Source organism: Geotrypetes seraphini, chromosome 1 (assembly GCF_902459505.1).
Source record: "Geotrypetes seraphini chromosome 1, aGeoSer1.1, whole genome shotgun sequence".
In the NCBI taxonomy this organism is placed as follows: Eukaryota; Metazoa; Chordata; class Amphibia; order Gymnophiona; family Dermophiidae; genus Geotrypetes; species Geotrypetes seraphini.
The window spans coordinates 125601387-125623449 of NC_047084.1; the positions used below are offsets into that span (position 1 = coordinate 125601387).

General features: G+C 42.7%; 1 protein-coding gene across 2 annotated transcripts in view; it reads right to left on the minus strand.

The window, feature by feature from the left end:
* The window catches only part of PRSS12 (serine protease 12), a 73023-nt gene that overhangs the window by 43007 nt on the left and 7953 nt on the right, over nucleotides 1-22063 (minus strand). Inside the window, exons 3-6 of one of the 2 annotated variants that reach the window (XM_033937959.1) lie at nucleotides 19707-19885; nucleotides 17013-17154; nucleotides 6124-6320; nucleotides 2273-2414 (exon numbers count right to left, since the gene is read on the minus strand). In XM_033937959.1, coding sequence (XP_033793850.1) covers nucleotides 2273-2414; nucleotides 6124-6320; nucleotides 17013-17154; nucleotides 19707-19885 — 660 coding nt within the window. The remainder of the gene's footprint in view (nucleotides 1-2272; nucleotides 2415-6123; nucleotides 6321-17012; nucleotides 17155-19706; nucleotides 19886-22063) is intronic. The other variant, XM_033937968.1, reaches the window with a different exon arrangement.

The following is a 22063-nucleotide window of genomic DNA, read 5'->3' on the forward strand; positions in this document are numbered from 1 at the left end:
ATACTATCAATCCCAAGACTTGCTTCTCTTCCATGCACAAAAGTTCTGCATCCCCTAAACTGTACCATTCCCTTGGGTTTTTGCTGTTGCCCAAATGCATGACCTTGCATTTCTTAGCATTAAATCTTAACTGCCAAATTTCAGACCAAGCTTGTCTTTCTTCATGTTATTCATACCGTCCTGGGTATCTACTCTATTGCAGATTTTGGTATCATCCGCAAAGAGGCAAATCTTACGTCACAGCACTTCAGCAATATCACTTACAAAATATTAAAAAGAACAGGCCCATGAACCGAACCTTGAGGCACACCACAGGCAACATCCCTTTCCTCAGAGAGATCTCCGTTGACCACTACTATCTGTTGCCTTTCACTTAATAGCTCCTCACCAAGTCAGTTCATTTATTAGATGCCTTTGTGGAACACTGTCAAATGCTTTGCTAAAATCTAAATACACCACATCTAGCGCACTCCCTCTAACCAATTCTCTGGTCACCCAGTCAAAAAAATTGATCAGATTTGTTGGACAAAACTGATTGAGTGGAATGGATAGAAGTGAATCACTTGTTTATGCTTCCCAAATATACTAGGACTAGGGGGAGTGTAATGACTCAACGTGCAATTAAACTCTCAAATTAATTGGCAAAGAATGTGGTGAAAGCAGTTACCTTAGCAGGGTTTAAAAAAGGTTTGGATAATTTCCTAAAACAACTGTCTATAAGCAGTTATTAAGATGGACTTAAAAAAATCCACTGCTTATTTCTAGGATAAGCAGTGTAAAATTGGTTTTACTACTTGGGATCTTGCCAGGTACTTTGGACCTGTGTTGGCCACTGTTGGAAACAGAATACTGGGCTTAATGGAATCTGATTGGACTCTTTGACAAAAACAGCATACTCCAATGGCCAAGTACAGGTCCAAAGATGAGGTCCTTTTCTGTATGTTAAGGCTTTCCAGCTTGGAAAAGAGACGGCTGAGGGGAGATAGGATTGAAGTCTACAAAATCCTGAGTGGAGTAGAACGGGTACAAGTGGATCGATTTTTCACTCTGTCAAAAATTACAAAGACTAGGGGGACACTCGATGAAGTTACAGGGAAATACTTTTAAAACCAATAGGAGAAAATTTTTTTTCACTCAAAGAATAGTTAAGCTCTGGAACGCATTGCCAGAGGTTGTGGTAAGAGTGGATAGAGTAGCTGGTTTTAAGAAAGGTTTGGACAAGTTCCTGGAGGAAAAGTCCATAGTCTGTTATTGAGAAAGACATGGGGGAAGCCAATGCTTGCATGGAATATTGCTATTCCTTGGGTTTTGACCAGGTACTAGTGACCTGGATTGGCCTCCGTGAGAATGGGCTACTGGGCTTGATAGACCGTTGGTATGACCCATTAAGGCTAGTCTTATGTTCTTAAGATATGAGTGAAGTCTATAAAATCCTGAGTGGTTTAGAACGGGTACAAGTGAATCGATTTTTTACTCTTTCAAAATTACAAAAACTAGGGGACATTCAATGAAGTTAAAACCAATAGGAGGAAATATTTTTTCCCCTCAAAGAATAGATAAGCTCTGGAACTCGTTGCCAGAGGATATGGTAACAGCTGTTAATGTAGATGGGTTTTAAAAAGTTTTGGACAAGTTCCTGAAGGAAGGAAAAGTCCATAGTCTGCTATTGGAACAGACATAGGGGAAGCCACTGCTTGACCTGGAACAGTAGCATGGAATGCTGATACTATTTGGGTTTCTGCAAAGGTACTTGTGACCTTGATTGGTCCATTGGCTATTCTTAAGAATCTAAGAAAAGCCTTACTGGGTCAGACCAATGGTCCATCAAGCCAGTAACTTGTTCTCACGGTGGCCAATCCAGGTCACTAGAACCTGATCAAAACCCAAGGAGTAGCAATATTCCATTCCACCGTGTTCTTATCATCCCAATCTTTTCAGCTTGTAACCCTGGGAGTCCAATTTGTATATAAATGATATGCACAGGTAAAATCTGTCATTTCTTTTTCATAAAATCATCAAAATTACCCTCTTCTTTAAACACACAACCAGAACTCTCCTACTAAACCATCTCTTTCCATTCCAGGCTAATCAAAATTGTCCTAAATGTGCCATAAATATATTGGAAGCTCAATAAGGCAAGGACCTTCACTTAGGTGTACACAGTAGAGAAATGTAAACTACTAGTAGCCGCAGTAATGTATGTCTACTTGGAGTGACCTGATAAACGGAGCAAATTTCTGTTCTCTCTCGTGGTGTATTGGCGGCGTTGTACCTGTAGCCAAGCTGACGACAAACCACATTAGCATCCTTGTCTGACCAGCCGTCGTCACAGATTGTCCCCCACTGACCATTGATGGAAATCTCCACTCGGCCTTCTTTCTTGGTTTCCCCATCCATCAACCGAATAGGAGTACCTGTGGAAAGTTACAGCGGACAGAGAAGGTGGAGGCAATGTTAGTTCATTTCAGGGAAAAGATTGGAAATTCTTAAACACACATCCAGGGCCTGACTCACTTTGATCAAAGATTTATTGTCCATTGAAATCTTGATGTCTGATTGTCTTTTTGTATTCTTTTAAGTATTATGTATGTTTGATCTTATGAAAACCGCGTAGGGCTAGATGGGATAGAAATTTTAAAAATCAATCAATAATTGGGTGGAATGACTGAGTGAAACTGCTGCTGAAACAATTCAGGGACCTGGACCTGGACCTCCTCCTCATCAACAGAGAAGTCGTTTCTGTGCTTCTCCTAAGGAGGGACACTATCTTTAATGGCTCTGGAAACCAGTTGTGACTGTGACAATTACTTGCAACTGATAATAATGTGATTGGGATAAACGATAAATCGCAGACTCCTTTATTTCATTACCTTGCGGTTCAAGGCGGATTACAAAAGAGTTATAAACAGTGGGTTACAAGGGAAGATCATTGGTGAATTCAAGAGAAGTTGCGGAGAAGAACAGGTGTATCTGTGGGGTGGAAGGAGGGAAGGTATTTATGATGTTAGGAGTGTTTCAGTGATTTCTTGAAGAGTATCGTTTTTATTTATTTTCTGAATATCTTTATAAAGAGAGTTTAAATTTTAAGAGCAAACTACACTTAGTTACCATATTACAAAAGCCTTTTTTACCCATAGTTATTAAACTTACATTTTCTGCTATAGACAGAAACTTTATTGTCACATTCATAGATTTTGTTTATTTTTAATTGAACATAAGAATTGCCGCTGCTGGGTCAGACCTGGGGTCCATCCGTTCCCGTGGCAGCCCTTAGGTCAAAGACCAGAGCCCTAACTGAGATCAGCCTTACCTGCATACTTTGGCGCGTACATTACATTACATTAGGGATTTCTATTCCGCCTGTGCCTTGTGGTTCTAGGCGGATTACAATAAAGAAGATATCTGGGCATTTCCAGTAGAATTACATTACAGGAGAAGAGTTAATTACAGGTAATAGTGAAGAATTACAATACATTCAATATCACAGAAGATGTTACATAGCAACTGAGTCAAGTTACAACTGGTGGAGAATAAAGAAATTACAATATATTCTAGGTTACAAAAGATGTTACATGAGCTGAATCAAGTTTCTTCGAGTGGAGAGTAGCATCATAAGCCTATAAGCGAAGGTGTATTTATTGTTTTGATGATTGCATGATGTTGGTTAATTAATGTTGATGATATGGACAGTAGAAGTGTTTAGTTTGGGTTGGATAAAGAGATTCTATTCCCAAAGGAATTGATTAGATGGCGGTTTAGATTGATGGGAGATATTTTTTGAACTTGACATCTGTGATTCTGGTAGTTTTGATGTCTTCTTTAATGTATAGTGCCACCCCTCCCCCTGACTTTCCCTCTCTGTCCTGACGAAATAAGTTGTATCCCGGTATAGCCATATTCTACCCATGAGAGTCTGTGAACCAAGTTTCGGATATTGCCACCACGTCAAGGTTGGCATTCATTATTTCGGTCTCTAATTCTAAAATCTTATTGCCTAAACTGTGTGCATTAACATACATAGCCCTCCATACCCCGTGATTGCTAAGTCCCTGTGGGGAGTTTCTCACCTGGGGTACTGTGATTCCTAGAGAATTGTTTGCAATGGGGGCATATAACCTGTTCTGAGCTTTTCAGGGAAACATTCCAGGTACTGAAGGGAATAGACTTAGTAGATAAGGGCAGGTTGTTCACCCTCGTAGGGAGAACGAGAAGGCACTCTCTAAAGTTGAAAGGGGATAGATGTCGTACAAATGTAAGGAAGTTCTTCTTCACCCAGAGAGTGATAGAAAGCTGGAACGCTCTTCCGGAGTTTGTCATAGGGGAAAACACCCTCCAGGGATTCAAGACAAAGTTAGACAAGTTCCTGCTGAACCAGAACGTACGCAGGTAGGGCTAGTCTCAGTTAGGGCACTGGTCTTTGACCAGAGGGCTACCGCATGAGCGGACTGCTGGACATGATGGACCACTGGTCTGACCCAACAGCAGCAATTCTTATGTTCTTATGACAAGGGAGCATGTAAGGAGTGCTGCTGGACAGGGGGAGCAGGGAAGAGGACCGGGGGAGCAGGTAAGGAGTGCTGCTGGACAGGGGGAGCAGGGAAGAGGAACAGGGGGAGCAGGTAAGGAGTGCTGCTGGACAGGGGGAGCAGGGAAGAGGAACAGGGGGAGCAGGTGAGGAGTGCTGCTGGACAGGGGGAGCAGGGAAGAGGACTGGGGGAGCAGGTAAGGAGTGCTGCTGGACAGGGGGAGCAGGGACCACTGGTCTGACCCAGCAGCGGCAATTCTTATAAAACCAAATAAATAAATAAATGACAGCAGATAAAGGCAAGTGGCCCATCCAGTCTGTCCATCCACAGCATTCACTATCTTCTCCTTTCCCTAAGAGATCCCATGTGCCTGTTCCAGGCTTTCTTAAATTCAGACACAGCCTCTGTCTCCACCACCTTTTCCGGGAGACTGTTCCACGCGTCTGTCAAAAGGGTATCCTCAGATTACTCCTGAGCCTATCACCTCTTAATTTCATCCTAAACCCTCTTAGTCTGGAGTTTTTTTTTTTTTTCAAACAAGAGGCTCGCCTCATGTGCGTTTATGCCATGTAGGCATTTAAATGTCTCTATCATATCTCCCCTCTCCTGCCTTTCACTCTGTGCAGAAAGCAATGTTCTTTCAGAGAATCTGTTGCTACATTTGAAAAGAAATACAGTCCAGGAGAGCTGAGGTGGAACTCTTGAGTTTTTTCATGTACTTGACATGTGAACACCTCAGTACAGAGTAAGGCTCCTTTTATTAAGTGGTCTTAGCGCGCCCTTATGCAGGTTTTCCCCAAAGGCTAAGGCTGATAATTGTCCATATATCACAAAACCTCTCTACTTACATTCACACTGTCGAAAGCAAGCCTCAGAACACAGCTCTACCCACCCAAACATCACAGGCATAAAAAACCTTTGCTATTCAATGTTGGAGAAAATGAAAAATACCACAGGCGGATACAAAAAAATACCTAGATGTTTGCATGAAAACGCAGTCCCCGTGTGGGTAGAACACTTTGCAGAGTGTTCACCCTTATTCTGAGGCTTTTTCCTCTGTCAGTTTCTAGAGGATTGTCAAAGGCTGCCTTGTGAATTTAAGTGGAGAGGTTTTGCGGTATCTGGGCAGTTTTGATTCTTCCACTCCTTTGAGAGCAGCTTCGCAAGCTGAAATTCTGCTGGTCGCCATTGGTTACCGGAAATTATCATGTGAGCTGTTGCCACCACCTATTTCGTAGGCAACAAGGGCTCACACGCTAATCCTATGTGATAAGGGCTCACATGCGGTATGCACATGCATATCAGGCTTTTACCACCGAATGCCTCTGTATACCCTGTACTAAGCCCTTCTAAGCTATGGTGAACGTGTCCCAGCACTTACCACAGCTTAGCAAAAGAAGCCCTAAGAGTCGGTATCATGAACTGCGCTTCCTGCGTGCCCCTAAATCCATCTTTTCACACTTACAGAAGAGAAGGCAGGAGAAATCAAAGTTAAATTTGGATAAGAACGTGGCCATTTTTTTCTCAATCTCCACATTAGCACTTGGAGACTTTCTGCTCCCCAAACTCCATAACCTGGCATAGTTATGGAACATACCCAGTGAAATCCGGCGGACAGCGTTATCTGGGTGGCAGGTGAGGCTCACGTCCTCCTGGTGGATGCAGTCATGTTTGCCCCAGTCTTGCTTGGAGCATTGCAAGATAGAGAACTCCTGGCCTGAGCACCTTACATCATCTAACCAAATGGGGCCAGAGCTTCCTTCAGGGAGTTCGTCCAGCAACCTCTTCCCATACCTGGATGGACAAGAACATGTTTAGAACTCTGGAATGGAACAGAAAAGCTCTTTCTCTCTATGAAATAGCAGAGCACAGATAAAGAGAGATGTTTCTCACCAGGAGCAGAAGAGTGTCAGCAATCCTGTAAAATGAAGACTGCACATGAAATGAGCTCACAAAACTATGTTAGCCTTGAAAGAACGTAGTAACGTGGCGGGGCATTTTCAATGTGACGTTGAAATCCAATTTTGCAAAAAAAAGCGTTCAAATATACACCACCAAACATGGTTGTTTTCAAACCAGAAAAATGTCTTTATCTTTTTGATTCAAAAAATCACCCTGTTTTAAGATGGGGCAGACTTTCCCGCCAAAATTCAAATTCATAACCAATGGTCCTCCCTGCTCTCAATCAGGTCAGTGGACCCACTATACATAAATACAAACTGCAGGCCTCACAGCAAATCCCGCTGTTAGAGCCAAAAAAACATCCTTTACAGAATGGAAAAAGGATCCAAATGAAGAAAATAAGAAGAGACACAAGCACTGGCAAGTTAGATGCAAAGCATTGAGAAAGACAGCGAAGAAAGAATATGAAGAGAAACTTGCAAAACAGGCAAAAACTCATAACAATTATTTTAGGTACATCAGAAGCAGAAAACCTGTGAGGGAATCTATGGGACTGTTGAATGATCAAGGAGAAAAAGGGGTGCTCAAGGATGATAAGGCCATAGCGTAGAGACTGAATAAATTCTTTGCTTCGGTCTTTACGGAAGAAGATGTAAGAGATCCCCCCTTGAAACAATTTACACATATGCAGACGATATCCTCATCCTCCTGGAAACAGATCCAAACCTTACAAACCTCCAAGAGAACATCACATCATGCATGAGACTTCATGCCTGGTCCCTCTCAGTACAGATGAAATTAAATGAATCAAAAACAAAATTACTCTGGCTCGGCCCAAAATTAGCCCACCTGCCCGCCCTCTTCACCCTACCCACAGGCCCTGCTCTACACCTTGAGTTCTCAAGCAAGGTCCTCAGCATCACTATCGACTCCTCCCTTTCCCTCAACGATCACCTGAATTCCTTGGCAAAGTCCTGTTTTTTCAGCCTCCACATGCTGAGGAAAGTTAGATCCTATTTTCACCAAAAGCATTTCACCGTCCTTGTACAATCCATCATCCTATCCAAATTCGATTATTGTAACGCCATCTACTTAGGCCTAACGAAAAAAAAGTCTTCGCAGACTCCAGCTTATCCAGAACACTGCGGCTAAGCTGATTTTTGCTAAACGCAAATATGACCACGTCTCCCCTCTACTTACCAATCTTCACTGGCTCCCAGTACTTTCCAGAATTCATTTCAAATGCTCCTGCCTGGCTTTCAAGATCATTCACGGCATCCTTCCGCCCCTAATCCCTCTATCCTTCCTCGCCCCGACACCAACTACCACCAGATCTGCCCACAGACATAAACTATCCTTCCCCTCTCTACACGGCATCCTCCACGCAGGTAAACTGCGGGTAGATCCCTCCTCTCCAAAATCACCAGCCTCTGGAACGACCTCACTGTCCCGCTGCGGAACCTGGACCCCCTCCAACTATTCTGAAAACAACTGAAAACCTGGCTTTTCTCTAGCATATAATAATCTCTTCTCCTGATTACATCCCCTCTTTTTATGCTTTGTAAACTCTTTCTCTTCTCTCTTCCCATATTTTTTAAACTCTGTAAACCGTGTCGAGCTCCACTTCAGTGGAGAAGATGCGGTATATAAACCTAAGGCTTAGTTTAGTTTAGTTTAGATCTACAAGAACTGGAAATGGTATTCAAGGGTGATGATGCGGAGGAACTGAAAGAAATCTCTGTGAATCTAGAAGCTATACTAAGGGAGTGTGTGGCACAGTGGTTAAAGCTACAGTCTCAGCAACTTGGGGTTGTGGGTTCAAACCCACACTGCTCCTTGTGACCCTGGGCAAGTCACTCAATCCCCTCATTACCCCAGGTACATTAGATAGATTGTGAGCCCACCAGGACAGACAGGAAAAAATGCTTGAGTACCTGAATAAATTAATGTAAACTGTTCTAAGCTCCCTTGGAAGAATAGTATAGAAAACTGAATAAATAAATAAGCCAAATTGACAAGTTAAAAAGTGATAAATCACCTGGACCAGATGGCATACATCCCAGGGTACTAAAGGAACTCAAAATGAAACTGCTGACCTGCTGTTAGTGATTTGTAACCTGTCACTAAAATCATCTGTAGTACCTGAAGATTGGAGGGTGGCCAATGTTTCACCCATTTTTAAAAAGGGTTCCAGGGGAGAGCCAGGAAATTACAGACCAGTAAGCCAGACCTCAGTACCGGGCAAAATGGTGGAAACAATTATAAAAAAATAAAATTGTGGAACATGTAGACCAGGGGTGTCCAATGTCAGTCCTCGAGGGCCGCAATCCAGTCGGGTTTTCAGGATTTCCCCAATGAATATGCATGAGATCTATTAGCATACAATGAAAGCAGTGCATGCAAATAGACCTCATGTATATTCATTGAGGAAATCCTGAAAATCCGACTGGACTGCGGCCCTCGAGGACCGACATTGGACACCCCTGATGTAGACAAACATGATTTAATGTGACAGAGTCAGCATGGGTTCAGCCGAGGGAGATCTTGCCTCACTAATTTGTTTGACTTCTTTGAAGGTGTGAATAAACATGTGGATAAAGGTGAGCCAGTTGATGTAGTGTATCTAGATTTTCAGAAATCTTTTGATAAAGTTCCTCATAAGAGGTTCCTGAGAAAATTAAAGAGTCATGGAATAGGTGGTAAAGTTCAGCAATTTCATATTTGAGTTCTTTTAGTACCCTGGGATGTATACCTAGGTCTAGGTGATTTATCCGTTTTTAATGTGTCGATTTGGCTTAGTACATCTTCTAGATTCACTGAGATTTCTTTCAGTTCCTCCACATCATCACCCTTGAAAACCATTTCTGGTTCAGGTAGATCTCTTACATCTTCTTCCGTAAAGAGCGAAGCAAAGAATTCATTCAGTCTTTCCGCTATGGCCTGATCCTCCCTGAGCGCCCCTTTTGCTCCTTGATCATCCAAAGGTTCCACAGATTCCCTCATAGGTTTTCTACTTCTGATGTAACTAAATAAATTGTTATGAGTTTTTACCTCTTTTGCAAGTTTCTCTTCATATTCTTTCTTAGTTTTCTTTATCAATGCTTTGCATCTAACTTGCCACTGCTTGTGGCTCTCATTTTCTTCATTTGGATCCTTTTTCCATTCTTTTATTTATTTAAAACACTTGTAGCCTGCATATCAACCATCTATGCAGATAACAACGATAACATACATAATTAGTTTGTGAGCCTTCGGGACAGTAAGGGAATTTTTCAAGTACCTTTCTTATTTCTAATCTTAATGTATATTTTCTGTAAACCGCTTAGAACCTAACGGATGTAGCGGTATATAAGAAATAAATTACATTACATTACATAATTAAAAGAAAACATTACATACATAATAAAACAGAACAAGGATGTTTTTTGAGCTCTAATAGCCTCTTTCACTTCACCTTTTAACCATACCAGTTCTCGTTTCCACCTTTGTTAATATGTGGAATACATCTGGTCTGGACTTCCATGATTTTTAAATAACATCCAAGCCTGGTTTACAGTCCTAATCTTTGTAACTGATCCCTTTTAGCTTATTTTTAACCATTTTCCTGTCACTCCAGATATCTAACCAAACCGTATCGACCATACCCAGATCCCGATGCATACTATAGCTATCAACCTTGTAATCTCCCTGGGAATGCCCAGGCTAATTTCTTGCTGTAAACTGCCTAGAACTGAAAGGTATTGGCGGGATAGAAGACATCAATGGAATGGAATGGAATATCAGCTCAAATTTGATCACATTATGATCATTGTTTTCCAGCAAACCCAACACAGTTACTTCCCGTTCTATGCCCTGCTTCCCTCTAAGGACCAGTTGCTCCAAGAAGCAGTCATTTAAGAACATAAGAACATAAGAACATAAGAAATGCCTCCGCTGGGTCAGACCTAAGGTCCATCGCGCCCAGCAGTCCGCTCACGCGGCGGCCCATCAGGTCCAGGACCTGTGCAGTAATCTTTTATCTATACCCCTCTATCCCCTTTTCCAGCAGGAAATTGTCCAATCCTTTCTTAACCCCCAGTACCGTTCGCTGCCCTATAACGTCCTCTGGAAGCGCATTCCAGGTGTCCACCACACGTTGGGTAAAGAAGAACTTCCTAGCATTTGTTTTGAATCTGTCCCCTTTCAACTTTTCCGAATGCCCTCTTGTTTTTTTATGTTCTGAAAGTTTGAAGAATCTGTCCCTCTCTACTCTCTCTATGCCCTTCATGATCTTGTAAGTCTCTATCATATCCCCTCTAAGTCTTCTCTTCTCCAGGGAAAAGAGACCCAGTTTCTCCAATCTCTCAGCGTATGAAAGGTTTTCCATCCCCTTAATCAGTCGTGTCGCTCTCCTCTGAACTCTCTCGAGTAACACCATATCCTTCTTAGGGTATGGTGACCAATACTGGACGCAGTACTCAAGATGCGGACGCACCATTGCCCGGTACAGCGGCAGGATAACTTCTTTCGTTCTTGTTGTAATACCCTTCTTGATTATCCCCAGCATTTTATTCGCTCTCTTGGCGGCCGCTGCGCACTGTGCCGTCGGCTTCATTGTCATGTCCACCATTACCCCCAAGTCCCTTTCTTGGGTACTCTCATTCAATAACATCCCTCCCATTGTATAGCTGTGCCTCGGGTTTCTGATTCCCACATGCAATACTTTACATTTCTCAACATTGAACTTCATCTGCCATCTCTCTGCCCATTCTCCCAATTTGTCCAAGTCCCTTTGCAATTTTTCACAGTCTTCCTTTGTCCGAGCTCCACTAAATAGTTTGGTGTCATCCGCAAATTTTATTATCTCACTCTTTGTTCCTGTTTCTAGATCATTTATGAATATATTAAATAGCAGTGGCCCGAGCACTGAGCCCTGCGGGACACCACTCGTGACTTTCCTCCAGTCTGAGTAGTGTCCCTTCACCCCTACCCTCTGTTTCCTACCCGCTAACCAGTTTCTGATCCATCTATGCACGACTCCGTCCACCCCATGGTTCTTCAGTTTCCGGAGTAGACGTTCATGAGGCACCTTGTCAAAGGCTTTCTGGAAATCTAGGTATATGATGTCTATGGGGTCTCCTTTGTCCATCTGTTTGTTAATTCCCTCGAAGAAGTGCAATAAGTTGGTCAGACACGATCTCCCCCTGCAGAAACCATGTTGGCTGGTTATCAGAAGTTCGTGTTTTTCAAAATGTTCATCAATTTTTTCTTTTATTAGTGCTTCCGCCATTTTCCCCGGAACAGAGGTCAGACTCACCGGTCTGTAGTTTCCCGGGTCTCCTCTTGATCCCTTTTTAAAGATGGGCGTAACGTTGGCTATCTTCCAATCATCCGGGATCACATCTGTTTTCAGAGATAGGTTGCAAATTTGCTGTAGTAGTTCCGCTATTTCCTCTTTTAGTTCCTTCAGCACCCTTGGATGGATTCCATCCGGACCCGGGGATTTGTCAGTTTTTAGTTTTTCTATCTGTCTGCGCACATCATCAAGGCTCACTTCTATGGATGTTAACTTTTGTGCTTGATTTCCATTGAAGAATTGCTCAGGTTCCGGTATGTTGGTTGTGTCTTCGTTTGTGAATACAGATGAAAAGAACATGTTAAGTCTTTCTGCGACCTCTTTCTCTTCCTTCACCGCTCCCTTCCTGTCTCCGTCATCCAGTGGTCCCACCTCCTCCCTAGCCGGCTGTTTCCCTTTAACATATCTAAAGAACGGTTTGAAATTTCGTGCTTCCCTGGCTAGTCTCTCTTCATACTCTCTTTTGGCTTTTCGTACCACACGGTGACATTCTTTTTGATACTTCCTGTGCTCTCTCCAGTTTACCTCAGTTTTGTCCCTTTTCCATTTTCTGAATGAATTTTTCTTATTGCTTATCACTTCCTTCACTATTTTAGTTATCCACGCCGGGTCTTTTATTCGACTCTTGTTGCACCCTTTTCTGAATTTGGGGATATATAGATTTTGCGCCTCGCTCACCGTGTCCTTGAAAAAGGACCAGGCATGTTCTACCGTCTGCCATTTTTGGGAAGTGTTCCTAAGTTTCTTCTTTACCATTCCCCTCATTGCTTCGTAGTTACCCTTCCTGAAGTTAAAAGTTGTCGCTATGGTTCTCTTTCCTTTATCATAGATTGTTGGATATGTGGGATATGAATATATTAAATAAAATAAATAGGAATTTTACCTCCCTAGCACTCCCTAATGTAACATTTAATCAGTCAATGTTGGGGTAATTGAAATCAGTAATTCGAGTTTCAAGTTTCTTTGAAATTTGATTGATCGCCTAATCATAAATTCAAGGCGACGCACAATTCTAAAAACAGTTTATAACAATATACAGGGGAACAAAAGTTCATAGACAGACAGGGAAGTGGGATATAAATACAATAATGGAGGCAAATGAGACAATCAAGGAAAATTACAAAAGGATAGGTTTTTTTGGTTTTTTGTTTTTTTTTTTATGTCTAGCAGTCAAAAGCCTCTTTTAAAGAAAGCATTGTAAGGGGGATTTGGTGGGGGAAGGGGGTGGTGCAGCATTTTCGGGGCTTTTCTGCTCTCCTTAGCCTCGCTTGCCCTCAGTAGAGTGGGCTGAGGGGGGGAGTTTGGTTGATGTTCTTTTCTTTTGTCTATGCTTCTTATACTATTATATATGATGCATATTTGTTTGTACTGAGCACCTTGGGGTGCCTTGGGATTGTATTTGTTGTTGTTTGCATCCATAAAAATTGTTTGAACCTAAAAAGAAAGCATTTCAACTGACTCTTAATCTGTCAATATTTCTTTCTTCCCACACCTACACTTAGGGCTCCTTTTACTAAGCAGCGCTAGCGGTTTTAGCATGCGCTAGACGCTAATGCCTGCACTGAGCTGGCGTTAGTTCTTGGCGCGTAGCGCAGGGTTAGTGTGTGCGACAGTGCAGCGTGCGCTAATAACGACCTTAAACTTTCAAACTGAAATGCCCTTAGAGTATATAAAATAAATATGGTGGAAAAAAAAGACCTCAGTTACGCTTCATGGGTCAAAGAAAAAGCCACTATAAAGTCCAAGGAAAGCTTTTCTTCCAGTCAGTCATTCTATAAACAAGAGCAAACATATTTTCTTCTGCTATCCTTAGGAGCCCAGGGCACACAGTCAGTTGTAGTTCAGAGCGCCTACATGTATCAAACAATTTAACTTCCAATCCAGTTGTACTTAGCTGAAATGGAATGATTTCAATGAATCCATTTTCAATTTGTCAGCTTTCCTAATCTCCGAAAACATTTCTTCATCTGTCTGCTCATTGGTTGTATAACCCCACCTTTCTATTCCTTCCCTTCACACATGGAAATTCTTTCCACAAGGATTGCACACTGCTCTCTATGTCATGCAGAATGTTTATTTGATTTAATTCAATTCCCTCTTTAACATATAGCGCAACCCCCACCTCCAATTTGATCTACTCTATCTTTGCAATAGAATTTGTACCCAGGAACACAGTGTCCCATTGATTGTCCTCCGTCCACCCAGGTCTCTGAGATACCTATTAATATCTACCTCATCATTCAGTGCTACGTACTCTAACTCACCTATTTTATTTTTTAGACTTCTAGCATTTGTATAAAGACACTTCAAATTGTGTTTTTTTCCAGGCTGCTGAAAAGATGACAGAGAAAAAATGAGTCTTTCACTTTGCCTTTCTTTCACCAATATTGAACCCTCTCTATTGGGTCTCCCTAAATCTTCTGTTTCAAGGATATTCACACCAAACCATCCACTCCTGGGCAACTGTGGCTTCCCCCCCAACTCAGTTTAAAAGACTTCCTCTAGATTTCAATATCCTATCACTTGGGTTAAGGGGGGGAGGCAGGGGTAACAGGGTTGGGATTTAGGGAATGGGCTATTGAGATTCTGTTACTGGATAGGCCATAGGAGAAAAGGCCATCAGGGTTTTTTGTTAGTTGGATATTCAATCTTTAATCAATAGCTCATTCCAGGATATTGTAACTTACAACATGGTTATTGGTTCTTGTTGTTTATTGCATGGGACTGGGACAGATCAGTTCCTCTTTGACACCATCATTAGGGCCTTCTCTGAAAGCTCCTGGCAACTTTGTGATTTCGTATACTCCAGGCCTTCTATCTTAAAAACACAACACAATGTTCTACCATTTCAGGAGTGAAAAATAAGGAGACTTGGGTTTTAAGAAAGGTTTGGACACGTTCCTGGAGGAAAAGTCCATAGTCTGTTATTAGAAAGACATGGGGGAAGCCACTACTTGCCCTGAATTGGTAGCATGGAATATTGCTACTCCTTGGGTTTTGGCCAGGTACTAGTGACCTGGATTGGCCACCATGAGAATGGGCTACTGGGCTTGATGGACCTTTGGTCTGACCCAGTGAGGCTATTCTTATGATCTTATGGGTGGGAGATAGAATGTTGAAAACTATATTGATGACTGTTATTGTTGGAGCAAGCTGGTTATTGTTGTATCTTTTACATTTTCAGGCAACTATTTTTGTAATATATTTGTTATCAATAACAATTGATTTAAATTAAAAGATTTCCTCTGGACCAACTCCATCATGTTTATATCTCTTTAAAGGTACAGTTCTCAGAATTGTAAGCTACCTAGATCTGAATTTTGGAGAATGGAAATGCACATTTTACTGTGAACGGAGCAGCTGACAACTTTGACAGCAAGTGTAGTCAGGAAAAATGCTTCTTGGCTATGATGCCTTTTCCTAATGACACTCACTCCAAGAGGCCAACCGACAAAGTTGGTATAGGTGCATGCATCATATCATCCTCAAGGACATACATAACTGATACTATTCTGTAAGCTATGGGGCTCATAATCAAAACTTGAAAACGTCCAATAACCAGCTTAAGTCAGCACTTGTACGTCCTAATAGCAGGGATTTCAAGTGCCGATAATCAAAACCAACTTTCTGGACGTGCAGCAGCACTTCTAAGCTTCTGTGCATCCAGAGAGTAAAGGGGCGTGTTGGGAGGTGTGTTATGGGCGGGAATCAGACGGGCTTCAACCTGGACATACCCCAGTCATAATCAAAGTTTTCCTAGAGGGAACTTAGACGCCACGCCGGCAGTTAGACCTATTTGAGTTGCATCTAAGTTCCACAAAGGTACCCAACCTGACAAGAAGACCACTGGAGGATTTAAGGCATGACCTCACCTTACACCCCAGTGGTCATGACCCCTTTCCACCACCCAAACAGCAAAAAAAAAAAACCAAAACCCCAAAAAAACCCACCCCAAAACGGTAGGCTTCCCATCAGCTGATCACAGCAGAAGGAATCCCCATCAGCAGAGCCCGTTTCGGAGATTCCTGGTGGCTCAGCTGATGGGGTTCCCCCTGCCAGAAGCAACTGAGCCACTGAGTCCTACACCCCGCCCCACGACATCCCCTGACATTTCGGACATCCTCTTGACATCCTTTCGACATCTCCCACATCTTCCCCCTGACAACTCCCACATCCTCCCGATATACCTGACATCTCCACCCACCACCCACCCCCAGAACCTTCCCCCATCTCTGTACCTTCGGAATATCAAACGCAGGAGGGAAGCTTACTCCCTCCTGCCTATAGGGCCCGTGTGCTGCAAATGATGGGGCTTCCCCCTCCCAATACATTTTGGGATGCTGTGGGAGTGGCAGAAGGCCCTAATTGGCTCAAAATGGTGATTGGTTGGGGCTTGAGGCGAATGAGGCAGGACTGAGGACCTACAACAGAGAGTTTTCCATTCTGTGGGAAAAAGAGACCAACTAATTTTCCCACCAAAATTCAAATTTGTCACCAACTGGCTTTCCCACCCAAATTCAAATTTATGACCAATGGACTTTCCTGCCTCATTCACCTCAAGCCCCAACCAATCAGATTTGAGGACCTACTATATAAAGACAAACTGCAGACCTCACAGCATACCCTGAAGAAAGCCACAGCATGATGGCTGAAACGTCGGTCGTACCTAACAAGATGCAGCGAGACTTGAAAAACTGCAATAAGCATGATGCCAGCTGCAGAAACCCTGAGAGAACATATAATCCAGCTTCACGGGGACAACATCTTAGAGACTTTCTCATTCTATGGGAAAAAGAGACAAATCAATTTTCCCACCAAAATTCAAATTGATGACCAACGGACTTTTTTGCCTCTTTCACCTCAAGCACCAACCAATCGGGTTTGAGGACACTATAAAAAGACAAACTACAGACCTCATAGTAAGCTCTGAAGAAAGCCACAGCATGATGGCTGAAACGTCGGTTTTACCTGACAAGATGCAGCGAGACCCGGAAAGCCGCATCAAGTATGAGAAAAAACAGATCTCTGTTCTCTGAAGATTCTTCCTGGCAGTTTTGATCTCAAGGTTTGCTTTATTTGATTTAATAACCAATCATTGCATTATTTTGTTACTCCTGATGCTGCCATTTGAGTGTAATATAGTTGAATTTTAACTAAGTCTTCACAAAAGAATTGACTGGTTTTACCGCCTTTGGTTTCTGAGACTACTCCATTTGTCTTCTATTATCAGTATTTATAGGAGTTCTTACTTAAATCCAAGTTGCCGGCACACCACTAACGTATTGAGTTCAGTCCAGCCATCATCACACACAGAGCCCCACTGTCCTTGGTGATACACCTCCAGACGTCCCATGTGGCTGCTGCTCCCGCTGGATAATCTCAACATGCCATCTGAGGACCAACAAAGGAGAAGAAAGAGTCATATCCACAACTCAATATCAACTCTTCACTGCACAGGAAAAAGAGAAAGGAATGATGATACCAATGAATGAAGTAACAGCCAACAAACGAGTTGTAGGAGACATATTAAATTTAAGAATTTTACTAAATGGGGACCTCTTCTCTTTGATCTGCAAAATGCATGTCGTCCGAGTTCAACAAAAAAGTACAATTAACATTCCCTTAATAAAATCAGTGCAAAATGAATAAAGGATGATATAGCCTGAAATTCCAAGTTAAAATTTCTCTCTGTGAAAAGGAGGAATATGACTTCCACCATCAGAATATCTGTGAAGGAGAGGCTGATATGCACGGAGGGACCTTCCGGTAATATTGTCTGAGGATCTGAAGACAACGAAGCAGTGCGACAAAGTAGCCAGGAGAGAGGCATAACCAGCAGGTCTTTGGTCAGGTCCCATTTGGAGGCTGATGAAAAGTACAGTCGATCAGTGGTGTCATGGATGAATCATATCATCCGATTACCTATCTTGCATATCTCAGGAAGAGGAGCAGATATCTTATGGTGGAACTTAGCAAGAAAATGAACCAACAATCCAGTAGATTATTACAACATTGCCTTGATAATGAATGTGACTCTTGGGCAGACTGGAAGGACCATGGAGGTCATTTACTAAGTTATTATCTTAATATTCAAACAAGATGTAGGGGTGACAGAACAAGAAATGACTGGAGGCACCATAAGAACATAAGATTAGCCTTACTGGGTCAGACCAGTGGCCCGTCCTCACGGTGGCCAATCCAGGTCACTAGTAGAGAGAGAACTTAGGAGCAATGTCCGGAAATACTTCTTCACAAGGCAAGAAGTGGATATGTCCTAATAAGATTGGTGAACTCAATTGATTTCATTTGACCATTTTGGGCTTTTACATGTCTAATGCATAACATACCTTTTTCATGATATCCCCTTTTTGATGCATTATGTGCTGCATTGTTTTTCTTTTTACGATATGATCTTTTTAGCTGTTTACTTATGTCTTGCAATGCTTGCAGCATGCACAGTTCAACTGTTAGCAGATGCTAATTGGCACTTTTGGCCTTTGCATGTCTTGAACCCCTTTTTCTCATCGTTTGTTTCATGATTCCTTCATGTTTAAGGCATACATGTGGGCTGTGATCTGTGTTTGCAACAGTTTCATTTTAAAAGTGCTCTTTTTCTATGGGTGTTTTATTATGATTTTTTTCATGCCTTTTTATTCACAAGTATAGGGTTTATGAATTATGTATTTTTTTCATGTGTTATTCCATTCTGGATGTTTGCAGATTTGTTTTTTTTTATATTTATTTGTTGTTGGTTTACCATTAATTGTTTTATGCCTATATTTTGTAGACTCCTGAGACAGGCCGGTTGGGGCCAAAACATGTACATGTCAAGTCATTGAGTTTGAGCTCTTCAGTTATTTGATGAATAAAGGACTTTTATGAAATAAATTGAGTTCACCAATCTTATTAGGACATATCCACTTCTTGCCTTGCGACTTTCAGTTTGTGGATTTGGTTCTCCTGCATTTATCTCGGAAATACATAGAAACATAGAAAGATGACGGCAGAAAAGGGCTATAGCCCATCAAGTCTGCCCACTCTACTGTCCCACCCCATTAAGTCAGAGTGCTGCTCGACCCACGTAGAGATCCCACGTGGATGTCCCATTTATTCTTAAAGTCGAGCACGCTGGTGGCCTTGATCACTTGCACCGGTAGTTTGTTCCAGTGATCCACCACCCTTTCTGTAAAGAAATACTTGTTTACAGAGAGGGTAGTGGACGCCTAGAATGCCCTTCTGAAAGAGGTGGTGAGCGAATTTAAAAAATGCATGGGATAGACATCGGGGAAATAGAAAGAGAATGGAAACACAATGTGATTGTTGAGGTGTGTTATCTTGGACAAGAGTGGTAGGAACTGTGGCCGATACTAGACAGACGTCTACGGTCTGTGACCTGCAAATGGCAAAAGACGGGTGAAGCTTCGGCAACTCCAGAGTTGTAGATCACTTTATTGTCAAGTGCTGCGAGTGAGGCTGCTGTATAACTCAAGGGGGAGAGTGTCAGCAATATTTGGGAATGATATGTAGTTATAATTTATTTTATTGATTTCTAAAATTTCTAGACCGCCTGGGGAGACTTGACAACCAGTTTGTAAGCACAGGTGACTGGGGCCCACACAGGGTACAGCTCCAACCACTCTGTTAAGCAGACTGCATTAGGGTTATCAAACGTCCGAATTGCCCCCTTTGAGGACATGTCCGGGGGTCTGGACAGCTTTTCAAAAGCCTCCTCTAAATTGTGTCAGACAGGAGCTGGCAGCGGGGGGCAGGGCTGGGGTGGGGCATAGCAGGATGCGGATGAGTGGAGCGGGGCTGGGCAACCGTAGACTGGATGGACGGTATGGGTCTTTTTCTGCTGTCATTCACTGGGTTACTGTGTATGTTCTAATGTAATGTAGTGTCAGGATTCCTTTGAGAGGTGGGAATTCGTCAGTTCAGGATACCTGAGAGAGGTGTGCAGGATACGCCAGCATCTTCATGGTGATCACAGTTGTGCTCGCCCCAGGCACTCTTTGCACATTGTTCGATGGAGAGCTCATTTCCTGTGCACTGAACTTCATCCAATAAGACTGAGCCGGAGCCCTCTCCAAAGGTGGCTCGACCCCATGCCTTAGCCATTCCCCTGTCCAAAAGAGAGAAGGAGAGAAGATTGTCAATCATTTTGAAGAGCCAGCAATTGCAGCTGGAGATGCTAGTGTCTCATGTGAGTTAATCCAAATTTCACAAAGCATATGCCAAAAGGGTGTGGTCCAGGTGTATTCCGAATATGACTAGGGTCGATCCAGTAGTATAGTGAGGAAAGCTGGAACCTGGAGGAGAGGTGCCCGGCATTCCCCTAGCGAGGGGATCTCTTAAAATGCACTCCAACCCCCATCCCTCTTCAAGTTTTCTAGTCTCACCAACAGGAAGTGAGGTCAGAGGAAGGGGCTGGGGCTGGTGTGAGCAGAAGGAAGGAGCTGAAATCACTTCACTGTACCTAACCTCAGATACTCAGCTGCTGGATATTTACTGTTTGCGCCTGCGCTGAAACCAGCCACCTTGTGGGCATTCCAGGCACGGAGTTGGTTCAGCTTAAGTGCGCAAGAGTTGAAAAATGTACTTATTCACATATGCTGCAGCGTCAAACTAGAACTGGATATTCAGTGCCGATGCCCAGACATAGCCTGACATAAAAACGTTGGCCACTGCCAGCTGAACATTATCAAAGGCTTCTTTGATATCTTTAATGAGGCTTCTTTAATTCAGGAAACCCCGCAGCACTGTTCAGATGTAGCATTGCTTTATCATGGGGTGTCTGATAACTGTGTGCAAAGCTATATAGCCTCAAACAACAAGTGACAGGGGAAAGGAGGCAGCGGGGGGTTGAATCAGAACATTCACCACGTGATACTGTCGGGGGAGGGGGACTCAATCATTACATTTATATTTATTTACATTTGCTACACTTCAAATTCTGTACTGGACCGGTCTAAGCGGTTTACAGTCTAAGAAAGAGATTCAACAGAGTAGGGAAAGAATGCTGATATGTCGATGGGAAAGTAGCATATCGCTCATTCAGCAAGTAAAAGTGAGTAGAAGACCAGAGATTTGGAGGATTCTACTTGATGGGAATAGAAAGTCCGAATATCATTTCTTCAGCATAAGGACATAAGAATAGTCTTACTGGGTCCATCAAGCCCAGTTGCCCGTTCTCACGGTGGCCAATCCAGGTCACTAGTACCTAGCCAAAAGCCAAGCAGTAGCAACATTCCAAGCTACCAATCCAGGGCAAGCAGTGGCTTCCCCCATGTCTTTGTCAATAACAGACTATGGACTTTTCCTCCAGGAACTTGTCCAAACCTTTCTTAAAATCAGCTACATTATCCGCTCTTACCACATCCTCTGGCAATGTGTTCCAGAGCTTAACTATTCTCTGAGTGAAAAAAAATTTCCTCTTATTGGTTTTAAAAGTATTTCCCTGTAACCACATCGAGTGTCCCCTAGTCTTTGTAATTTTTCACGGAGTGAAAAATCGATCCACTTGTACCCGTTCTACTGCACTCAGGACTTTGTAGACTTCAGTCCTATCTCCCCTCAGCCGTCTCTTTTCCAAGCTGAAAAGCCCTAACCGTTTTAATCTTTCTTCATACGAGAGGAGTTCCATCCCCTTTCCCATCTTGGTCGCTTTTCTTTGAACTTTTCTACTGCCACACATAAAGTAGCGTAATAGTGATAGTCAAGAGTTAGGAATACAATTTTGAGGAGGAGGAATCTGTATGGGTGGTCTGGCTATAGTGAGGGTCTTCATATAATTTTTGCTAAGTAGATGGGAAGTCTTGTGTGAACAGCCATGTCTGGAAGGCAACTTTAAATAGAGAGGGGGAGCACGTTACAGGCAGACAGACCTGTAAAGTAATATGCTCGATGACATGTGAACTCAAGTTGTGATTGTCATGGACCTGGTAGGATTAGGCAAAAAACGTTCTGGCAGGGTAAGAGACAGCCTGGATTGTAGGGGATGGAGAGTGAAGCAAGATAGTTTGAGGTTCCAAGACGTTAAGCTTTGAACGTCAGCATGAGGACTTTATACAAATACATGATTCTATGTTTAACTGGGAACCAATGGCAAAATTGCAGAAGGCTGGAGACTCTATCGTACCTACAAGCTTTAAAAAGCAGTCTAATGGCTACACTTTGGAGAGTTTGTAGCATTTTTATAGTGTAATCTGGGAGCAATGTGTAAATGATGTTGCAATAAACCAGTTATGAGACATCGAATGCGAGGATTAAAGCTTGGAAAGTGTTTGATTAAACGTGATAT